This window comes from Polistes fuscatus, unplaced genomic scaffold (genome assembly GCF_010416935.1).
Source record: "Polistes fuscatus isolate 324 unplaced genomic scaffold, CU_Pfus_HIC Scaffold26, whole genome shotgun sequence".
Lineage (NCBI taxonomy): Eukaryota > Metazoa > Arthropoda > Insecta > Hymenoptera > Vespidae > Polistes > Polistes fuscatus.
Genome location: NW_025113103.1, coordinates 570,755 through 590,810, shown reverse-complemented (window position 1 = coordinate 590,810; position 20,056 = coordinate 570,755). Strand labels below are relative to the sequence as shown.

At 29.1% G+C, this 20,056-nt stretch overlaps 2 protein-coding genes and 1 non-coding gene across 5 annotated transcripts; 2 read left to right on the top strand and 1 right to left on the bottom strand.

The window, feature by feature from the left end:
- Positions 1–397: 397 nt before the first annotated feature.
- LOC122518734 (ras-related protein RABF2b) lies at positions 398–2,810 on the top strand. Of its 3 annotated transcripts, none has more exons than XM_043637793.1 (3): positions 398–596; positions 974–1,101; positions 1,425–2,810. In XM_043637793.1, exons 1-3 carry the CDS (start codon positions 554–556, stop codon positions 1,917–1,919), a joined length of 666 nt encoding a protein of 221 aa, XP_043493728.1. In that variant the 5' UTR covers positions 398–553; the 3' UTR covers positions 1,920–2,810. The 3 variants fall into 3 exon arrangements, with proteins under 3 accessions (XP_043493728.1, XP_043493730.1, XP_043493729.1); XM_043637795.1 differs by lacking the exon at positions 398–596 and adding an exon at positions 659–746; XM_043637794.1 differs by lacking the exon at positions 398–596 and adding an exon at positions 771–896.
- Positions 2,811–3,663: 853 nt separating this feature from the next.
- Positions 3,664–3,856, bottom strand: LOC122518842. Its single transcript, XR_006304166.1, has one exon. It is a non-coding gene; the product is annotated as a U2 spliceosomal RNA (small nuclear RNA).
- Positions 3,857–8,848: 4,992 nt separating this feature from the next.
- LOC122518720 lies at positions 8,849–19,622 on the top strand. Its single transcript, XM_043637778.1, has 14 exons — positions 8,849–8,984; positions 10,008–10,143; positions 10,211–10,456; positions 10,559–11,283; positions 13,580–13,718; positions 14,174–14,688; positions 16,059–16,482; positions 16,562–16,758; positions 16,998–17,136; positions 17,224–17,432; positions 17,509–17,656; positions 17,738–18,243; positions 18,401–18,590; positions 18,667–19,622. Exons 1-14 carry the CDS (start codon positions 8,849–8,851, stop codon positions 19,397–19,399), a joined length of 4,443 nt encoding a protein of 1,480 aa, XP_043493713.1. The 3' UTR covers positions 19,400–19,622.
- Positions 19,623–20,056: the final 434 nt, after the last annotated feature.

Below are 20,056 nucleotides of genomic sequence, written 5' to 3'. Positions count from 1 at the left end.
TTTAATCCGATCTATGATATCTACAAGTATACTCTCTTATTTATTTATTTACTTTACTTTGCTGTTTTTTCAATACGAATTTTTTCTTCATTTTTTACTTAATTATTTATTTTCTAATCTTTTCTTCAGATAGTCAAACTTTTATTCATTTAAATGTATTACTGAGATAAATTAATGATTGTAAACAATCAAACATGAATATTTTCGTATAGAATAATTTTATATAAAAGAATTTGTAATAACATTATATTATTGATAGAGAAGTTTTGATAAGATCTCATTTTCCAACAGTCGATAAAACAGTTTTCTTCCACCGGTCGATAAAGTAGATTCAAGAATTCATTTTCTTCCTACACTAGCGCCACCGTTGATTTCTACATTATCGACTAACTGCAAACGTAAATGCCATAATAAAGAAGGTTGATTCTAAGAAACGTCAAAACAAGTAAAACTTTTCCTAGTTCATATTGACAAAGAACGTTCTTGAAGAAAATAGAAATAATTCTGTGTTCACTTTTTTTACGACGTTCTATTATGTGATTTAATATTAAATATGAAAAATATAGAAGGCAAAGTAGTTATCCTGGGTTCGCAAGGTAAGTCGTTTACAATGAAAATATATATAACAAGACGTTATTAATTATAAATCATTTATCATTGTTTTAAAATACGCCATTAAATAATAATTTAATCTTATCAATATGTGCCCGTGCGTATGTGCATGTATGTACGCGTATGTTTTATCTGTACGTATAGTTATTTCATTGTAGTGTACAGGTTAGGAATCAAATGTATAATTTTCAAAAACTTGATTTATTTTTATCAAAAATTTCGTCACGCATCATTTAGATTTTTTTCTTTGATGTTACTTTCGAATCCACGTGTAACAGTGCAATGTATGCTTTGAAATATACGTAATAGTAAATGCTTTTAACATTAAAAGTATAACGCGAAAACTAATATTTATTTTTAGGTGTTGGAAAAACGAGTATAATAGTGAGATATGTGGAGAATGCTATTCATCGTCATGTCAATCCAACAATAGGAGCTTCCTTTTTTACCTGCAGATTAAATGTAGCTGATACTAAAATAAAATTACAGGTAAGATAATTTGCATATGCATATCCTTATTACAAAAATTATCGAGTTAATCAATGGAATTTTTAATGTAATAAATAATAGCGTTATCAATTTTTTGTATACCAATAAACATTCCATCATATATTTCTGGTCAATCCAATATGAAGATTATATAATATCAAAATTTCCCATCATTATCTCTATACATTCGACCTAATAACCTCTTAATCTTTGAATGTTCATTATTTCAAAACAGTAAGAAAATATGATTAAAATTCATTAGAAATAATATCTATCTTATTCGCAACAATTGTTACATAATAATTTTGTGAATGACTTTTCAGGTATGGGATACGGCTGGAGAAGAAAGATTCAGGTCAATGGCACCAATGTATTACCGTAATGCCAATGCTGCTATGTTGGTATTCGATTTGACCCAATACAGCAGTTTCACAGGGATTAAAAGTTGGGTTATGGAATTGAAGAGAAATGTAGAAGAACAAATGATATTAGCAGTGATCGGTAACAAATCAGATCTTTTCAAAGATCGACAAGTTGACGCTGAGGAAGGTAGAACTTATGCGACCAAAATAGGTGCTACTTATCATGAAACATCAGTACTTCATAACGAAGGTATTGAAAATATATTCATGACGATAGCCAATGGACTTGTCAGATTATCTTCTGGTAGTAGTGAAATAGTTACGTCGTTACGGATCATGGATTCTAGTAATTCTGTACTCACCAATTCTGGCATAGTTTTGTCGCCTTCGGAAGAAAGTGCAGAGGATACTAGCATTGCTCTTGGAACATGCGAAAAAAGTCATACTTGTTGTTGATCCAGCATTAATAACAGTACATAAAACAGTAGAATAATACTACGTCTTCAAAATTAAAGAAACACAGTATAAGGAATGTCTTCCATGATATAACAATAACGTAATCTTATTGTTAATTAAATTCATAATTGTTATTTACATATTCGTTAATGACTGTGTAAGAGTTTAGAATACTAACATGGCTCTTGGAATGTATGACAAAATTGATACTTGTTGTTGATCTTTATTAATATTTCTTTCTTTTTTAATTTTTCAAAAAACTGCGAACGCCTAATATTGTGTTTGCTATTTTAATAATATACTATTAATATATTTTTTTGAATATTTTTAGAAACAATTGATTAGATTTGTACAATATTGTACATTAGATGTAGATATTTAATCTTATATTTTCAACGAATAATTACTTTCGATTAACAGATCAACACACTTGTTATTCATATTTCAATACATAGACTAAGAAGAAAATAATATCATTTACAATCGTCAATTATATTATTCGATAACAATAATGTATATAGAACGTAATGCAAATTTAACATGAATAATACCAAAAGTATGAGCCATTGAAATTGTTAGAAATGCATACATTAATGTTCTTAAACTAGAGACTGAATTTTACCAATATTTCTAAACATAACGTATAATATATCATACAAAATCAATGGCTCCCTATCTAGATTTCAATAATAATAAATTATTTATTAGTATATGACACAGTAACAGTATTCAGACAACGATCTAACTTATTTTCTCGATAAAAGACTAATTACATTTAATTTAAAAAGTGTTCTATAAAATTGTTTAGATATATTGTATATATATATATATAAATATGCTTATGATGTACTATATTGTCTACACGCAAGGAAATACTTGGAAACTTTAAAATTTATTTTTATTGTGTTCATTTTTTCTTTTCAGTTTTCTTACATCGGAACTGCTATTTTGTACATTTAATAAGAGAAGAAAATATATACACATATATATATATATATATATTTATTATAAAAATTATATATCTACTATTTTTTTTTACTTGTAACATAATATAAATCTCCCTGTAGTATGTGTAGATGAAATATATTTATTAGTCCAGTCCATGAGAATATTCGTTGTACTTTAAAACATAGCGTATAAATTCAATCGTTTGCGAACTTATAACAATAACGAAAATAAAAAATAAAAAACTTCTCTGTCGAGGAGAATTCACGATCTGGTGACATCAAACGCCCAAAACCGAAATTAGACACCCACCTTTACTGACAAGTATAAAAAAACAATAACGTGAAACAATCCAGTTACTTGTTGCAAAATTTCTATCCCATTTATTTTGTTTCAAAGTTCAAAATGAATAAATACTCTTTTTTTATGGTCTACACAATGAGTAGTACAAGAATTCAATATTAACCCTTTTGCACTCGAAGTTTTTTTTATTCATTCATATTACCAGCAACTCAAAGAAATTTCAATAGAAAAATCATATTCACATATTATTAATAAATGATAATTGTGCATTAATAGAAAAGTCTTTTTACTTGGTAATGTTGTAGACTCGATTGAATTTGCTTCATTTTTTTTTTTCACGTCTACATAGATAGCGGAGTCCTCGGTGCAAAGGTTAAAAAATCATATCATAGATACTTTAAGCAAACCGTAAAAAAATTGTTTGTAGAAACGATTCACCATTAGATTCAGAATATTGTTTACCTGTTTACTGCTGGAAAATTATGATTAAATTATAATTGGGTGAGCTGAAGTCGGAAGTACTGCAAGACCGACACAACTCTCGGCAGATGCGAAGCAAGCTCCACAATTCCGCCAGGTTATAAAAATCTAGCTAATATTCTGGCAGTTCTATGAACTGCGTATCAGATATTAAGCTGATAAGAACAGATACTACACTTTGATCTTAGCTCAATGAGCCGAGAAGCGATGTCGAAATTCATAAAATTCGATTTCATAACCTTTTTCATGTAGGAAAATGATTGGGAGAATGATGCGACACTATGCGACCATTGAAAAAATTACTATGGTTTTCAAATGCAGCGCTACTAACGGCCATACTAAAAACAGAATGCAACAGCTATGTAACAGTCACGAGATAGACAATAATTACAATTTTTATAAATAAAAAGTTAATAAGATAATCAGAAATATTTTCATTTTTCTGATTATCAAAAAATTATATTAATTATATTTGTAATATAATTATTATTATATTAATACATTCAACTGCACTTTCTACCCGTAGTTGCAGCCAGCATAAAAAAAAAAAAATATTTATTTAACAAAATAAATATTATATCTATCATTATTTTAACGTATTCCTTGAATGTATATGTGCACCTGCGTGTTCATACATGCGCATTAGTATTAGAAAGAAAAGGATGATCACACAATGAGTCATTCTCACTTCAAGCCGAGCTTCACAGACCGTAACGTCCCAGCTTTGTCTACATGTAGTAACTCTCATCTCATTTTCATTATGTAAGGTCTTCGTTTACTATGCATCTAGGCCTATTAGGACTTGACTTCTTCGAAAACGAGTTAAATTAGGAAGGAAATCTGTTTAGCATTGTCCTCTCGTATGATTTCTAAGTTCAAGGAATCTTTTTAATCGATTTATCATAAATCAACGATCATTACAATCGGATAATTGAAAATTAGAACAAAAATAATGTCATAAAAATGATAATTATTTGTGAATTCAACAAAAAATTCCAAATAATTATTAGCATATTTAGCAGTAAAGATAAATTATATAGGATTCTGTTATGCTTACGCCAATGCGAATAGCTGTAGCAGTCATTAATATACAAATAGTCAAGATTTGGTATCTTCGTATACGCAGATATATGTTCTCATTTCTCATTATTTTATTTCAGTAGATAAAAGTACCGTTTGATTCGATTTAGTAGAATCGATTTGATTATACTTAGAAAATCTAATTTAAAAAAAATTAATTTATTATATTAATTATTATTAATTTAAAAAAACTTTATTATATACTCTTCTATATACTCTATATTATATAAAACTGTATAATAAAGAAAATAAAGAAAAAAGAAGCATAATCGAAGCAGACAAGAGTCAACATAATTGTTTTTCCGCGAAGGAAAGTGTTTAGATAATTGCACGACAGCAAAAAGCATTTTAGCTGGCGTGTAATAGCCGAGATATCTCATCAATTAACATACCACGTAATTTCCAAACGAGACGACAATGTCTAACGTTTTACGAGTACAATGGACTTTAACATTAGAGAGAGAGAGAGAGAGAGAAAATTTCGAAATGAACTAATCTCAAAAAGCTTTTTTCTTCAAACTATTTTACTGCGCAATCAAAGGAGTCATTTCTGTTTAGTTTCAATTTTCCCTTTTCTTTTTTACACTATTTGCAATGGCATCAAGGTGTAACTCACTTAAAATGCCCTACCTCGACATGCCCAGGACACAAGAAAATTAGCTTTGGCAAGTTCTTGACATATACAAACGTTAAAACAAATAGTAATTAGAAGAAGAATTGTATTGCATTATTTTTTTCTATTAACATATATAATGTGTATATCAAATGTTATACTTTGTTGTTATAGAATATAGATTATTTTCATTTGATTACTATTACTATGATACTATATTATAAAAATGTATGAAATTTTGTGATAATTATTTATTAAACTAAAATAATATGATCAAAATGAAATTGTGCAAGTTCTTGACATATACAAACGTTGAAACATTATATTAGTGTATATCAAATGTTATACTTTGTTGTTATAGAATATAGATTATTTTCATTTGATTACTATTACTATGATACTATATTATAAAAATGTATGAAATTTTGTGATAATTATTTATTAAACTAAAACAATATGATCAAAATAAAATTGTGCAAGTTCTTGACATATACAAACGTTAAAACAAATAGTAATTAGAAGAAGAATTGTGTATTGCATTATTTTTTTCTATTAACATATATAATGTGTATATCAAATGTTATACTTTGTTGTTATAGAATATAGATTATTTTCATTTGATTACTATTACTATGATACTATATTATAAAAATGTATGAAATTTTGTGATAATTATTTATTAAACTAAAATAATATGATCGAAATGAAATTGTGCAAGTTCTTGACATATACAAACGTTAAAACAAATAGTAATTAGAAGAAGAATTGTATTGCATTATTTTTTTCTATTAACATATATAATGTGTATATCAAATGTTATACTTTGTTGTTATAGAATATAGATTATATTTTCATTTGATTACTATTACTATGATACTATATTATAAAAATGTATAAAATTTTGTGATAATTATTTATTAAACTAAAATAATATGTGATCAAAATAAAATTGTGCAAGTTCTTGACATATACAAACGTTGAAACAAATAGTAATTAGAAGAAGAATTGTATTGCATTATTTTTTCTATTAACATATATAATGTGTATATCAAATGTTATACTTTGTTGTTATAGAATATAGATTATTTTCATTTGATTACTATTACTATGATACTATATTATAAAAATGTATGAATTTTGTGATATTATTTATTAAACTAAAATAATATGATCAAGTGAAATTGTGCAAGTTCTTGACATATACAAACGTTGAAACAAATAGTAATTAGAAGAAGAATTGTGTATTGCATTATTTTTTTCTATTAACATATATAATGTGTATATCAAATGTTATACTTTGTTGTTATAGAATATAGATTATATTTTCATTTGATCACTATTACTATGATACTATATTATAAAAATGTATGAAATTATGTGATAATTATTTATTAAACTAAAAATATGATCAAAATAAATAGTGCAAGTTCTTGACATATACAAACGTTAAAACAAATAGTAATTAGAAAAAGAATTGTATTGCATTATTTTTTTCTATTAACATATATAATGTGTATATCAAATGTTATACTTTGTTGTTATAGAATATAGATTATTTTCATTTGTTTACTATTACTATGATACTATATTATAAAAATGTATGAAATTTTGTGATAATTATTTATTAAACTAAAACAATATGATCGAAATGAAATTGTGCAAGTTCTTGACATATACAAACGTTGAAACAAATAGTAATTAGAAAAAGAATTGTATTGCATTATTTTTTTCTATTAACATATATAATGTGTATATCAAATGTTATACTTTGTTGTTATAGAATATAGATTATTTTCATTTGATCACTATTACTATGATACTATATTATAAAATGTATAAAATTTTGTGATAATTATTTATTAAACTAAAATATATGATCAAAATGAAATTGTGCAAGTTCTTGACATATACAAATGTTAAAACAAATAGTAATTAGAAGAAGAATTGTATTGCATTATTTTTTTCTATTAACATATATAATGTGTATATCAAATGTTATACTTTGTTGTTATAGAATATAGATTATATTTTCATTCGATTACTATTACTATGATACTATATTATAAAAATGTATGAAATTTTGTGATAATTATTTATTAAACTAAAACAATATGATCGAAATGAAATTGACATTATTCGAAAAAGCATACAAAATAGATAAATAGGTTTATATAGAAATAGAAAAATAAGAAGAAACTAATGTTCTTGAGTAATAATTCATATACATATACATAGTTTTGTAAAGTTACTACTACAATACTATTACTATATTCTAGATGATCAAACGGATGAACGAATGAACGAACGAGTTAATGAAATTCTGAATTGCAGAATAGGATTGCACTTGCTCGTAGTTAAGTACTCGTGCCTACGTAAGAGAGAAAGAAAGGATTTAAAAGAAGAATAGTATACTTATAATTACAGAACTCTTACACACACAACAAACATATATACAGGATGTTCCAAAAGGTTTGAACCATACTCTAGCAACGTATCAAAAAGGAATCTCGAAAAAATAAATGTTTCATTTTGAATATATATTTATTTACTTATTATTTTCTAACAAAAAATAAATTGTTATATTATGAAATAATATAGTATAAATATATATATATATATATATTTATTTATTATATTATTATATTATATTTATTTATTATATTATATTTATTAATTATTATTATATTATTTATTTATTTATTATATTATTATATTATTATATTTATTATTATATTATATTTACTAATTATTATTATATTATTTATTTATTATAAATATATATATTTATCAAATCCATTTAATACCGTTCTTGAAAAATAAAATCTTTTGAAACACCTGGTATACTTAAGAGTATCTATATACTCGAGTTCCTTTAAGCGTGCAAATGTAAGTAACAGAGAAGAAGAAGAAGAAGAATAATAATACACGGGGGTCTTCTAGTCTTAAGTGTTGTTCCTTCTTCTATAAGACAATGATACAGTTAGGATATGCTCTCAGTAGTGAGTCAATCGTAAAAGGCACGAGTCTTTTGATTTTTTTTTTTTTCTTCTTCTTCATCATCTCTCTCATTCTTCTTGTTTTATTTCCTACGCTAAAGTATAATGAACCGCGTTGAGGCGATGATAATTACAACGGACCCGTTAATTAAGCTACCTCGTCATCCTCGGTGAACGTGTCGTATTGGATAAATAAAAAAAAAAAAAAAAAAAGAGAAAGAAAAAGAGAGAGGTGTTTTGAAGTTAAGGTGACGAATTTTCTTCTTCGAATAGTATCGTCTTATTTAGTTATTTGCTTTCGAAGCTGATCGATCGATCATCGGTTCTACATTCGTAAAGTATCAATTTTTGTTTCAGATCTAAATCAGATTCGTGTATACGCGTGTGGTGTGCGTGATCGAAAATTTATAATTATGTTCGAAAGTTTTTTTCAATAAAATGACGAGAAAGTGATTCGAATATTTATAATTATTTTCGACAGCGGAGAGTTTCTTTTCCCTCTTCGTAAAAACATGTTGAGACGAGGAAGAAACGGGAAACAATATTATCTAGAATTTATTTTAATAATTTTCATATTTTTTGGTCTACTACGAATATCTAAACTTCAGGATCTTAATATCGATAATCAATTGGTAATCGTCGCGAATGGTAAGTGATATCGTATAAAAAAAACTGGTGCGTGTACTTATGTACTCACGTAAGAAGTTATACTTCTTTGCTGTACCAAAACGAATATAACCTCAAAAAACTCAAAAATAACTTCAAAAAAAAAAACTTCAAAGAAAAAAAATAACTTAAAAAAAACTAGTGCGTGTACTTATGTACTCACGTAAGAAGTTATACTTCTTTGGCGTACCAAAACGAATATAACCTCAATAACCTCAAAAAAAACTTCAAAAAAATAACTTCAAACAAAAAAACAGTAACATTCACATTGCACGATACGTTTCCAGTCTTTTATGCCACACGCTCGATATTTTGATAATTAATTACAGATCAACTATCACAATGATTACATATTATTATTATTATTATTATTATTATTCCTTTTATTTTTACATAGAATATAGTTGATAAAGAAACCTGTTTCCCCCTCCCTGCTTGATTATCGATAATATTCGCTAACGTAAGCCGGTTTTTCTTTTATTATTATATTTTTATTCATTTATTTATTTACTTAATTTTATAAATACATATATATATATATATAGCGTGACCAGGTAAAAAGGGGGAAGATTGGAAGTATGAAAAGATAAGCTACTAATTATTATTATTTATTTATTTAACAAAAAAAAGAAAGGAAACATATTTTCAATAGATCGATATATTATATATAAGAAAGTGGTATGCATCAACGGTTATGGCGCGGTGATAGCAGTACTTCCCGCTTCGATCATTGTAAGTCAAGCAGCACTGATTATAATTAGTACTTGGATGGGTGACCGCTTGAGGAAAAAAAAAAAAAGAAGAAGAGAAGATAACTTCATGCCGTATACTTGAAATCGCTTTGCCGCGCGTCGTAAATACCGACAAACTTCATGGTGTCGTTTTTCAGACGCTCGGAACAAAATCACTCCCCATTACATTTTCCCCAACGCGCCCAAAAGAAGTATAACTTCAATAAATAAAAATAAGAATAATTTTAATGCGTACGTGTTCATTTAACTTCAGATTGTTATACCAGAGTATCCATTGGTACAAAATTACCGGATAAAGATGTTTCTTTGATTATCAAAGTGGAAAGTATTTCCGATTGCGAAGATGAATGTTCGAAAAGACGAAACTCTTGTGCTGCCTTTAGCTTTGGGTAAATATTTCATTTTTCACTTTCTCATTAGATATTTATTATATAAATTATATTTTTGTATTCGCAGGATTAGTCAAAAAGGAAACACGAGTTGCGAGTTGAGTTCGAAAATACCAAATCCGAAAGATCTAAAAGCTAATTCTGATTACGATGTTTATTTGCGTACCCAACGTTTACCGAATTGCGAATCTGACCGACTTTATAAGACCGAAAACAATGGAAATGAAAAATTACAAAATGATACGAGAATGAATTCACGATTTGCCGGTGGTCTATTTGGATCGGCATTGTCTAATATTTATCAACCAACCAGGTAAAAATTCTAATTCGAATTTACTAATAACCACCGTTAACGATCTAAAAGTACAGCGTTACACATATGTAACCTAATACATATATATTTATTTATTTAAAGATCTGAAAATAATGAAAATAGACCAAACGTTCAACAATCGTATCCGTCATCATACGACGATGATTTACGTATCATAGATATCGTAAGAAACAAGAATTATGGTACCAGACCGAAAATATCTATTAATAATCAAAACTATCCAACGTTTGTTCTAAACGAAGAACCTAAATTACCGATTGAAAGAAATCCACAAACTGTTAACAACAACTTTGGACAAAAAATATATTTCGACAAAGGAAACGAACACTCGTTTCATATCGAAAATCCAGGGATTACGAAAGATAACGTATATCATCCAGTGCCATTAATTTATCGTCCATTTTATGATAACATTTGGCAAAACAAAAATCTGAACAATTTTCGTACGAAACCTTACGAGATTTCGTCAAGACCCGTAATTAACATTTACGACGAGTGCACGAAAAACGTGGCACATGGATTCAATGATAATTATAAAAAGGATTTTTATAATAATGATAAAGATAATAGTATGATTGTTAAAAATGATCAAAGTGATACGAGCACAATTTCACCTTACTTTAATAAAAATCCTACTCGATGGAAGCCTCTTCAAAGTGGAACGTTTCAACAATTTCGATTTAATCAAACTCGTCCATTTGTTACTAATACAAATGATGATTTTATCATTGGCTCTAATGACTACAAAAAGTTCATTAACGATTATTACAACAAATTGAAAATCCCAGCTAGCGAAGAAATGAAATGTGAGTAATAATAGTAATATTTTTGTAATAATTACACTTTGATATAAGGTAAAAGCCCCCTCGGTTGGCCAGTTAAGCCGTTTTCTTTTTTAGAAAAATTATATTCATTCAATAAAATAACTTACATCTAAATTAATGGTTTAACCTGTAAGCTTGAGATTTCAGCTTTGAATAAAAATAAAGAAAAGACAAATTATTCATAAATATTTTAATAATAAATTAAAAAAAACATAGATTTGCAATGTCCCTATTTTTAGCTAACTTTCTCCCTCTTTTGGCCACGCATGTCCCCTCATTTGGCCATGTTTCCTATTTAAAATAAATAATTAATTAATAACTAATTTATTAAATAAATCAAAATTGAATAATTCAAAACTCGTGTACAAAGAAATTAATTACTCATTAGTATTAAAAAAACTAGTTGAATACTTTATGTACAAATATATATAACCTCAAAGCGAATAGCCATAAGTTGGCTAATGATAAAAACAGAGGCAATAATACTGTCTCCATGCTTTGCATGTTAATTGCAGAAAAAAAAAATATTTTGGTTGCTATTGTCAAAAATGAAATATATAGGTTAATAAAAATCACAGTATCCTTACCTTACTTAACAAGAAACCATCCAAAAACAGAAGTCTTGCACAACTTTATTTTTTTTCGTTTTTAAATATATTTTTAAAATAATCCGAATTACTTTCAATGATATTTTAAAATTAGAATTTTTTTTTTTAAAAACTGTCACCATGTGCACATCAGCATATAATTTATAATCACTGTTGTGGCATAAAGTGGCCAATAGAGGGGGCCTGGCCAACCGAGGGGGCTTTTACCTTACAGGGTGAGACATTTAAATAGGAACAACGAAACAAATCTTCAAACAATTGGAAAGAATAACGTAACTTTGACGTTTTCTCTCTTTGAGATTCGTGAAATCGGGGAATAAATCATTTCACTTTTATCAAAACGCGTTCACGAGAGAATCTTTGATAGAACAGTTGAGTCAACGGCAATGACATAGATTTGAAATGTTAGGTATGTCAATTAAGTCGATGTCCATTCGTTGTTTTCCGGTGCACACCGTGTCGTCTTATCGTAACGACGATTAACTTTTATTACGTCATGAAAAGTTTAAAAACTAATCGCATTTTCGAATCGTCGTTAACGTCATAGAAAAATAAAACGTACGATAAATAGATAGAAATAGATAGAAATAGATAGAAATTCATAATAAAATCGTGTTGAAAGGAAAAAAAGAAAATGAAGTTTCTTCGAAATAATGAATTGGAAGCGCATTGAAGAAATAAGGGACAGTCGAAAGTAAGAGCGTCTGTCTCATGGTGATGGATCACGCTAACCGGAAGTCGAACGTCCTGTAACGTCTCGCCATTTATTTTTCTCCCTTGTGCAACGTGCATTCCTGATTTGCCGTGACACGATTTTACAAGAGAGAAACAGATGCATCGTCGTCTACGAATTCAACGAACGTATTAGTTTCGAATTTGAAGACACAACCAAAATCAAAATGATCGTAACGTTTTCTTCGTTTTTATCTTTCTTCATCTATAAGAGGGGGTAGAATTTGAAACACACCGGAAATAAGATTTTATTAAAATTCATATCGTGCGTTAGATAATAAAAGCCTCTCATCCTGGCTGAAATAATCGTGCTAAATTAGTGACCTTGATAAATCTTCGAGGACAGCCGCGATTCCGTCCCTTCTAAACTGACGTCATTTCTTTTTAGTCAGAAGAACCAAATGAAAAATAATAAAAGTATAAGTAGAGTCATTAATGATCATGTAACACCAAAACCCCTCCCACAACGTGTGCACGGTTCCCTCCCACTATTCTCTCACGGAAACGTTCACTTTTTCTATAAAACGATGCGAGTTCGTAATTTCTCCGTTACTTTATGTTATTACGATTTTCTGTTCGTGTTACTTTATCGTTTTTTCTTTTTTTTTTTCAAACAAAGAAATGAACAAGACGACGATACAAAAGTGTCGATAGTACATACATATATATATATATATATATATATTTGCAAAAGTCAAGTCGAAACGAAAAATTTGCAAAATGTGTAAATGTATATATATATATGTATAAAAAAATGAATTTATGTGACAAAGAGTGGCTTTTCATATTTCCTTTAATTTTACTCGTACGAAATTCCATACAAAGTTCTATAATATTAGTAGAGGATGTCGTTGAAAATTGTTCGCGTAAGCTTTAATTTATTTACTTACTTTTACATATATATATATTTATTATATTTATTTAATTAATTGCTGTAGCGTGTTACCGAAGACTATTAAGCGGCAAGAAAACAATGCAAATTCACGTAAGGAGAGCTGTCGAGTGTCAGAGAGTAGAAGAGTGCCATCGAGCGTGCGATTATGAAAAATATTTCATTTGCGAAGGCTTCAATTACAGGTAATTAAATAATCAAAATAATAAATAAATAAGTCAATGAAATTTCTAATAAATAAAAAGATTGATTTGACTTAACGCTTAATTAAAAAACACGATTATATTCATAGAATTGACATAGTTCGGTGATCTCTCGTGTGTATGTACATATATACGTAAATGTTCGAAATAAATGTAGAAAAAATATATACATATGCATGATACGAAGTGCATGACCTATTTGATTGCATCATGAACAATTTGATCGCATCGCAAGCGCACTGTGACACGCTTCTTGATTCGTAAACAATTGCATACGTAGCTATATGTGATCTTAGAAATAGATATTTTGAAACACCTTTGTTAAATTTTAGATACATAATATATCAGTGTTAATATATACCTATATTATTTATCGTATACATTATATAATATACATATATATTGAAATGAAATTTGTATGTGAATTTGAATAACAGACGAATAGGTCCTGGGTTACGTGGTATGTGCGAGATGACGTCAGTACCTTATTCACGTTTAAACATTAATCGAGATTTCCTATCAGATCCGCAATGCGATTATTATGAAAAAGATTCTAATTGTCGTCGAGATATAGTAGATCAACCATCTTGGCCTGGATCTTATCATTCTGGATCAAGACCAACTTACGTATCCGATCGAAGACCTCCACCACCTCCCAGTGAAATTCCACGGCCTATCTATGATAATTATGATCAAAAAAGACCGATTTACCAAACGATAAATGCTAACAGACCACAGAGCTATGAAGGTTCCTATGAATTATCGAACGTCGATCCATTTTTTCAAAGAACTCATTCTCCTGATGGAAGACCTATCGACAATTTTAGTGGTAATGGATATTCTTATGGGAGACCATTCATTTCTAAACCTATGTATCATGGTCCGATCGATAGACCTTTTATTCCGAAATATCCTGATAGGAGAGTCGACTATGGTCCTTATAACGATATCGGTAAGTATTTTTAACACGTTGCTTAAGGGGTTATACGCAGTTGCGAGGCTCAAAAAAGACGTATTTTCATGAATTTTTTCTAGAAACAGTTTTTATTTCTCAAAAAAAATTGTTGGTAATTCAAATAGAGTGAACTTTTGAGAATACAATAGCGCGTCGATTCTGTAAAAATATTAATCTGCACTGCTCCTGTAGATGATTTCCTGAACGTCCTCTAAAAAAAGACGTTTGGCGGTGATCTCCATTTTGGCGGTTTGGATTATCCAAAATTAAAAAATATGGTGGATTCTTTTAAAGGATAGATTAATGCAGGTATTAACGAGAGGAATAATAAAAATTTTGATTTTTGACAAAATGGCGTCTATTTGAAAAAAAGTGTGTTTTTTGACTAAAATTTTCGTTCTAAATTGTTAAAAAAAATAGTAATAAATTTTTTAAAATTTTTTCCTGAAAGTTAATACCTGAGGAATATATCTAAGAAGATTGTGTAAAAATTTGAAACCGATCGGTTAAGCCGTTTTTGCAAAATCGAGATCACCGACTTTGAAAATACCGTTTTGAGAAAAACGCGTTTAAAGTTTCAAAGAGACGTTTACACATAGTTAAAAATTTTTGTTTGCAGCTTACATAAAGTGAAGAATATTTGTCGGATCGATTTGAAATTTTCAGAGAATATACTTAAATATATGTACATTCCGAAAATGCAAAAAAAAAAATCGATTTTTTGAAAATCCTAACTGCGTATAACCCCGTAAGGGGTTATTTGCGTGGCTCAAAAAAGACGTCTTTTTATGAATTTTTGATAGAAAAAGTTTTAACTTGTCAATAATAAGTGATAGTAATTCAAATAGAGCCTGCAATGCAGGTATTAATGGGAGGAATATTAAAAATTTTGATTTTCGACAAAATGGCGTCTATCTGAAAAAAATGTTTCGTTTATGACTGAAATTTTCGCTCTAAATTGTAAAAAAAAAAATAGTAATAATTTTTTTAAATCTTATTCCTCCCGTCAATACCCGAGGAATATATCTAAGAATATTGTGTAAAAATATAAGACAAATCGGTTGAGTTATTTCTGAGAAATCGAGATCGCCGACTTTGAAAATACCGTTTTGAGAAAAACGCGTTTAAAGTTTCAAAGAGACGTTTACGCATAGTTAAAAATTTTGGTTTGCAGCTTACATGAAGTGAAGAATATTTGCCGGATCAATTTGAAATTTTCAGAGAATATACTTAAATATATGTACATTCCGAAAATGCAAAAAAAAAAAAAATCCATTTTTTGAAAATTCTAACTGCGTATAACCCCTTAACGTCATGCTAACCTTATTAGGGCAATCATTACTAAAGCTTTCATTACAATTTTCTAGGAACTAACGAAATCGGACCATATTCATCGGATCGTCGAAAAGGTCCAGTTTATGGTGGTGTTTATGGTAGTTCCTACGGATACGATACAAATTACGTCGGCCATTTTGATATATCCAAATATTATCCAAAAAATCCATCCCAAGCGAAGAAGCCCGATGGTAGACCTCTAGAAAACGATCATTTCTATGGTGAATTTTATAATTACGGTGGTGCCTTTGGTTACGGTGATAATTATATACCAGCGGACAGAGATCAATTATACGGTGGAACGAACAAGGAACAACGGTGCACAGTTAGAGCTGGTGCTGGTTTTAAACTTATCAGAGGTGTTATTAGAAAGACATATTTAACACCGAGTTTAGAGGAATGCGAGAGTCTCTGTTTGAATGAGAATCAATTTCTTTGCATGACTATGGGCTACAGGTAATCCTGATTTTGTTATTGCAAATTCTGAACAAACAAAAAAACACGCAATTTGAAAAAACTTATTATTATTATTTAGATACAACATCGCGGCTACCGATCCTACGGACAATTGTTTACTCACCGATATCTCTTATAGGGATTTAAATTTTTATACCGACATCGAACCTAATCGCGATTATGATATTTACGCGATAATAGGTAATCCTAGAACTTGCGATATGATGACTCAACGACATAATCATCATCATCATCATCATCATTACCCGCCTGATGGTAAATACAATTTAACGCGATATGATTATTTATATAAATAAATAATATGTAATATTATATATTTATATTATATAATGTATAATAATATTATATATATATATATAATAATAAATAATAATTATATAATTATATAATATATAATCATATATATAATATGATTATATATTTAGCGATATGATTATATATATAACATTTTGTTAGGAAGTGATTATTTATTTTTCAAATGTTCTATTTTGTAGAATGTTTCTGGAGAGTAAGAAGCGGCTTCGGTATGCCAACAGATGTAATTAGGAAATCAACTTCTGTGAATGATCTCGGAGAGTGTCAAGTGGAATGTACGATCTCTCGTGATTTTACATGTCGAAGTTTTGCTTTTAGGTATACCTAATACTTATGTTAGATATTTCATTGATAAATCAATTATTTTTTTGATAAATATATTACATATTTTGAAATCTTCGAAAGATATGGATTAGGTGGACCCCAAGAACGAATTCCTTCTACAAATTGTTATTTAAGCGATTGGCCAACTCGAGAAATCAATCCAACGAACATGCCAGATATGGATGGAGCTGAATTATACGAACGAGGTAGTTTTGGACGAGGTTGCGAGCCTTATCCATTTCCACCATTTCAAATTGGAGGACAGAACAAGTTTCCACGCGGAGAAGATGGTTCGAATCGTACTAATTCCCTTTATTTTATTTTTCAAAAGACACTCAATCAATCGGATAAATTTTGTATTTACAGTATGCTATTCCGGTTACCACAAACCATGTAGACTTACACCATACTCGGTAATGCTAGCGGTAAACGTTGATTCCGAATCTGAATGTCGTGACAAATGTTCCAAAATGAGACAGAAAGATCCTACACCGTGCATGTCCTTTAGTTATAAGTAATTACAAAAATCTTCAAATTATTTCTAACAAATATTATTAGGATATATATATCTTATATTGCAAACTCTAATTTTTAGGATTCGAGCTGACAGAGGTGATCAAAATTGTCTGTTAAGCGACGTATCGATAAGGGATTTAAGACCAGGATTGGATTATGCTTACGACGACAATCACGTTCTTTACGCTTGGAAGGATCTTGAACCCCAATGTATGATCACAGGATATTCCATAGATGATAATCATGTTTTCGGTAGTCCAGGTCTTGGCCATGGAAGACCTCTTCCCCAACCACCGACACCACCACTACAACCAGCTAGACCCGATTTAGGTCCTGGATCTGATCAATCCGATGGGATTTATATTCCTGATCCTAGACCTATTTATGGGCATGAAGTATCTAGGCCTTTTAACAATCATTTTGATCATGGATCAAGACCGTACGATCCTGATAGACCCGATCCTCCTGTTAGACCACCACATGATCGTCCTTATGGTGGTCAGGGCGATTATGGAGATAATCATGGATACATGGATTATAATCATTTTCATGGATCTTATGGACAAGACGATATCATCCCACCATGTAAATATATTTCTATTTATTGTATGTTTCATTTCATTTATTACAGGCTGATTAATTTCAATCTAAATATCACCGTTATTTATGGTATCGCGAAGAAAGTTCTTAGAACAGAGTTAAACTATTTGAAGAGCTGAAATACTTGTCCATTTTTGTTCAGCTCCTGATTTTGCAACCTTCCAACATTACACCGTAAATGGTTACCCATGTAAACAGGGTACCAAATGTGAGAAGAACGATGTAGCTGGTTTTTGGTCATGTGAAACGGAAGGAGGAGAACCTGGTAGTTGGGATTATTGTTGTGAACCTAGCCATCGTTGTGGTTACTCTCAAGGATTTCATTATCCATGGTAATTTGAATAAACTCTATCTTTGTTACGTTTTATTTATTTAAAAAATTCCTAACAATGATTGAATACAACACAGGTGTTACGTGGGTTTGTCCAACGATCAATGGAGACCATGTAGCGAGAAATATTATCCTTATTTACCAAGTTCACGACCGATTCAACACGATATCTATGGTGGTCATCATCATGGTGGTGGTTATCATAATAATGATAACGGTGACCGAAATAATGTAAACTATTATGCTAGACATTGGCCTGTAACTTATCTTCACAGAGAACCACCACCAAATTGTACAGACTCTTTGGCATCCGCAAATGACAACAAAAATCGTTTATTAAACGAATCGTCGATCGTTATATCGCAAAATAATGACCGCACTGCGAGATTTAGAAATCGCGTATTTAGACGACGTCTCGTATCTCGTACCACGAATATTGCAAAGAATCGTTACGATAATGAAAAAGAACATGATGGTCAAATATTCTTCTCAGAAAAACTTGATAAACAAATCAACGAAGATGATTCCAAATTTACGGGAAGCACTGAAACAATTTTAAAACTTAATTCGAATTTCGCGCATTTTAATTCAACGGCGATTGAAGCGCCATTCATTACGAAACAACGTAATCGTAGTCATTCGGAACGGTCGGTAAAGATGATCGCACCTTTGACACCGTTGGTAACAACGAACAGCGATCGATTTAAAAAATTTATTGATACTAAATCGTCGAATAATTTCACTTCAACATTTTCTAAAGATTCTAACGTTTCAGAAACGACTAATGGTTTTGTTATTAAAGTAAACTGAATCTTTTTGTATTTGTATATACATATATAGATATTTTTTTATTTTATTTTTAGTACTTGCTTTAATTCACGCAAAAATTATAACTAAAGCTAAATTTATATGCGTTAAGAATGATTCTCCATGTAATGTTGATTTACTAACAAAAACTATATGAACACTTGTGTAAACGCGCGTTAACTCTACGTAGGATTTAAAAATAAAACAAACGAAAGAAAAAACGTTATATACTTATCTCTCTTGTTTTTAATAATAATAATAATAATAATAATTTCTCACGTACTACAAATCCTGTGTAATTTGTATTTTTAACATTTACATGTAAGTATACATTAATATACATATATATATATACATTTTGCTTGAGATACATAATATATATATAAACTTTCAAACTAAAATATCTTTATTTTAATTTAAATATCAGTTATATAAAAAAGGCGGCACAATCAAATATTTCATATCTTTAATAAAAAATGATTCCTTGTTTTTCTTTTTCTTTTTAAACCTTCGCGCGATCGTAATTAATATTACTCGACAATTTATATAAACGAAATTTATTAAGATCAATAATTTTCTAGGAATAATTAATGCAGAATAATAATTTGTTAAAAAGACAGAAAAAGAAAAACAAAAAGACCAAAATTTTATAGAGATATT

Excerpts from the sequence above, each read along its gene's own strand:
- LOC122518734 (XM_043637793.1), top strand. The coding sequence starts at position 554 with ATGAAAAATATAGAAGGCAAAGTAGTTATCCTGGGTTCGCAAG. Across the intron at positions 597-973 it reads AGTTATCCTGGGTTCGCAAG|GTGTTGGAAAAACGAGTATA; the intron begins GTAAGTCGTTTA and ends ATTTATTTTTAG. Across the intron at positions 1,102-1,424 it reads ATACTAAAATAAAATTACAG|GTATGGGATACGGCTGGAGA; the intron begins GTAAGATAATTT and ends ATGACTTTTCAG.
- LOC122518720 (XM_043637778.1), top strand. The coding sequence starts at position 8,849 with ATGTTGAGACGAGGAAGAAACGGGAAACAATATTATCTAGAATTTATT. Across the intron at positions 10,144-10,210 it reads TGTGCTGCCTTTAGCTTTGG|GATTAGTCAAAAAGGAAACA; the intron begins GTAAATATTTCA and ends TTGTATTCGCAG. Across the intron at positions 17,433-17,508 it reads GTTTCCACGCGGAGAAGATG|TATGCTATTCCGGTTACCAC; the intron begins GTTCGAATCGTA and ends TTGTATTTACAG.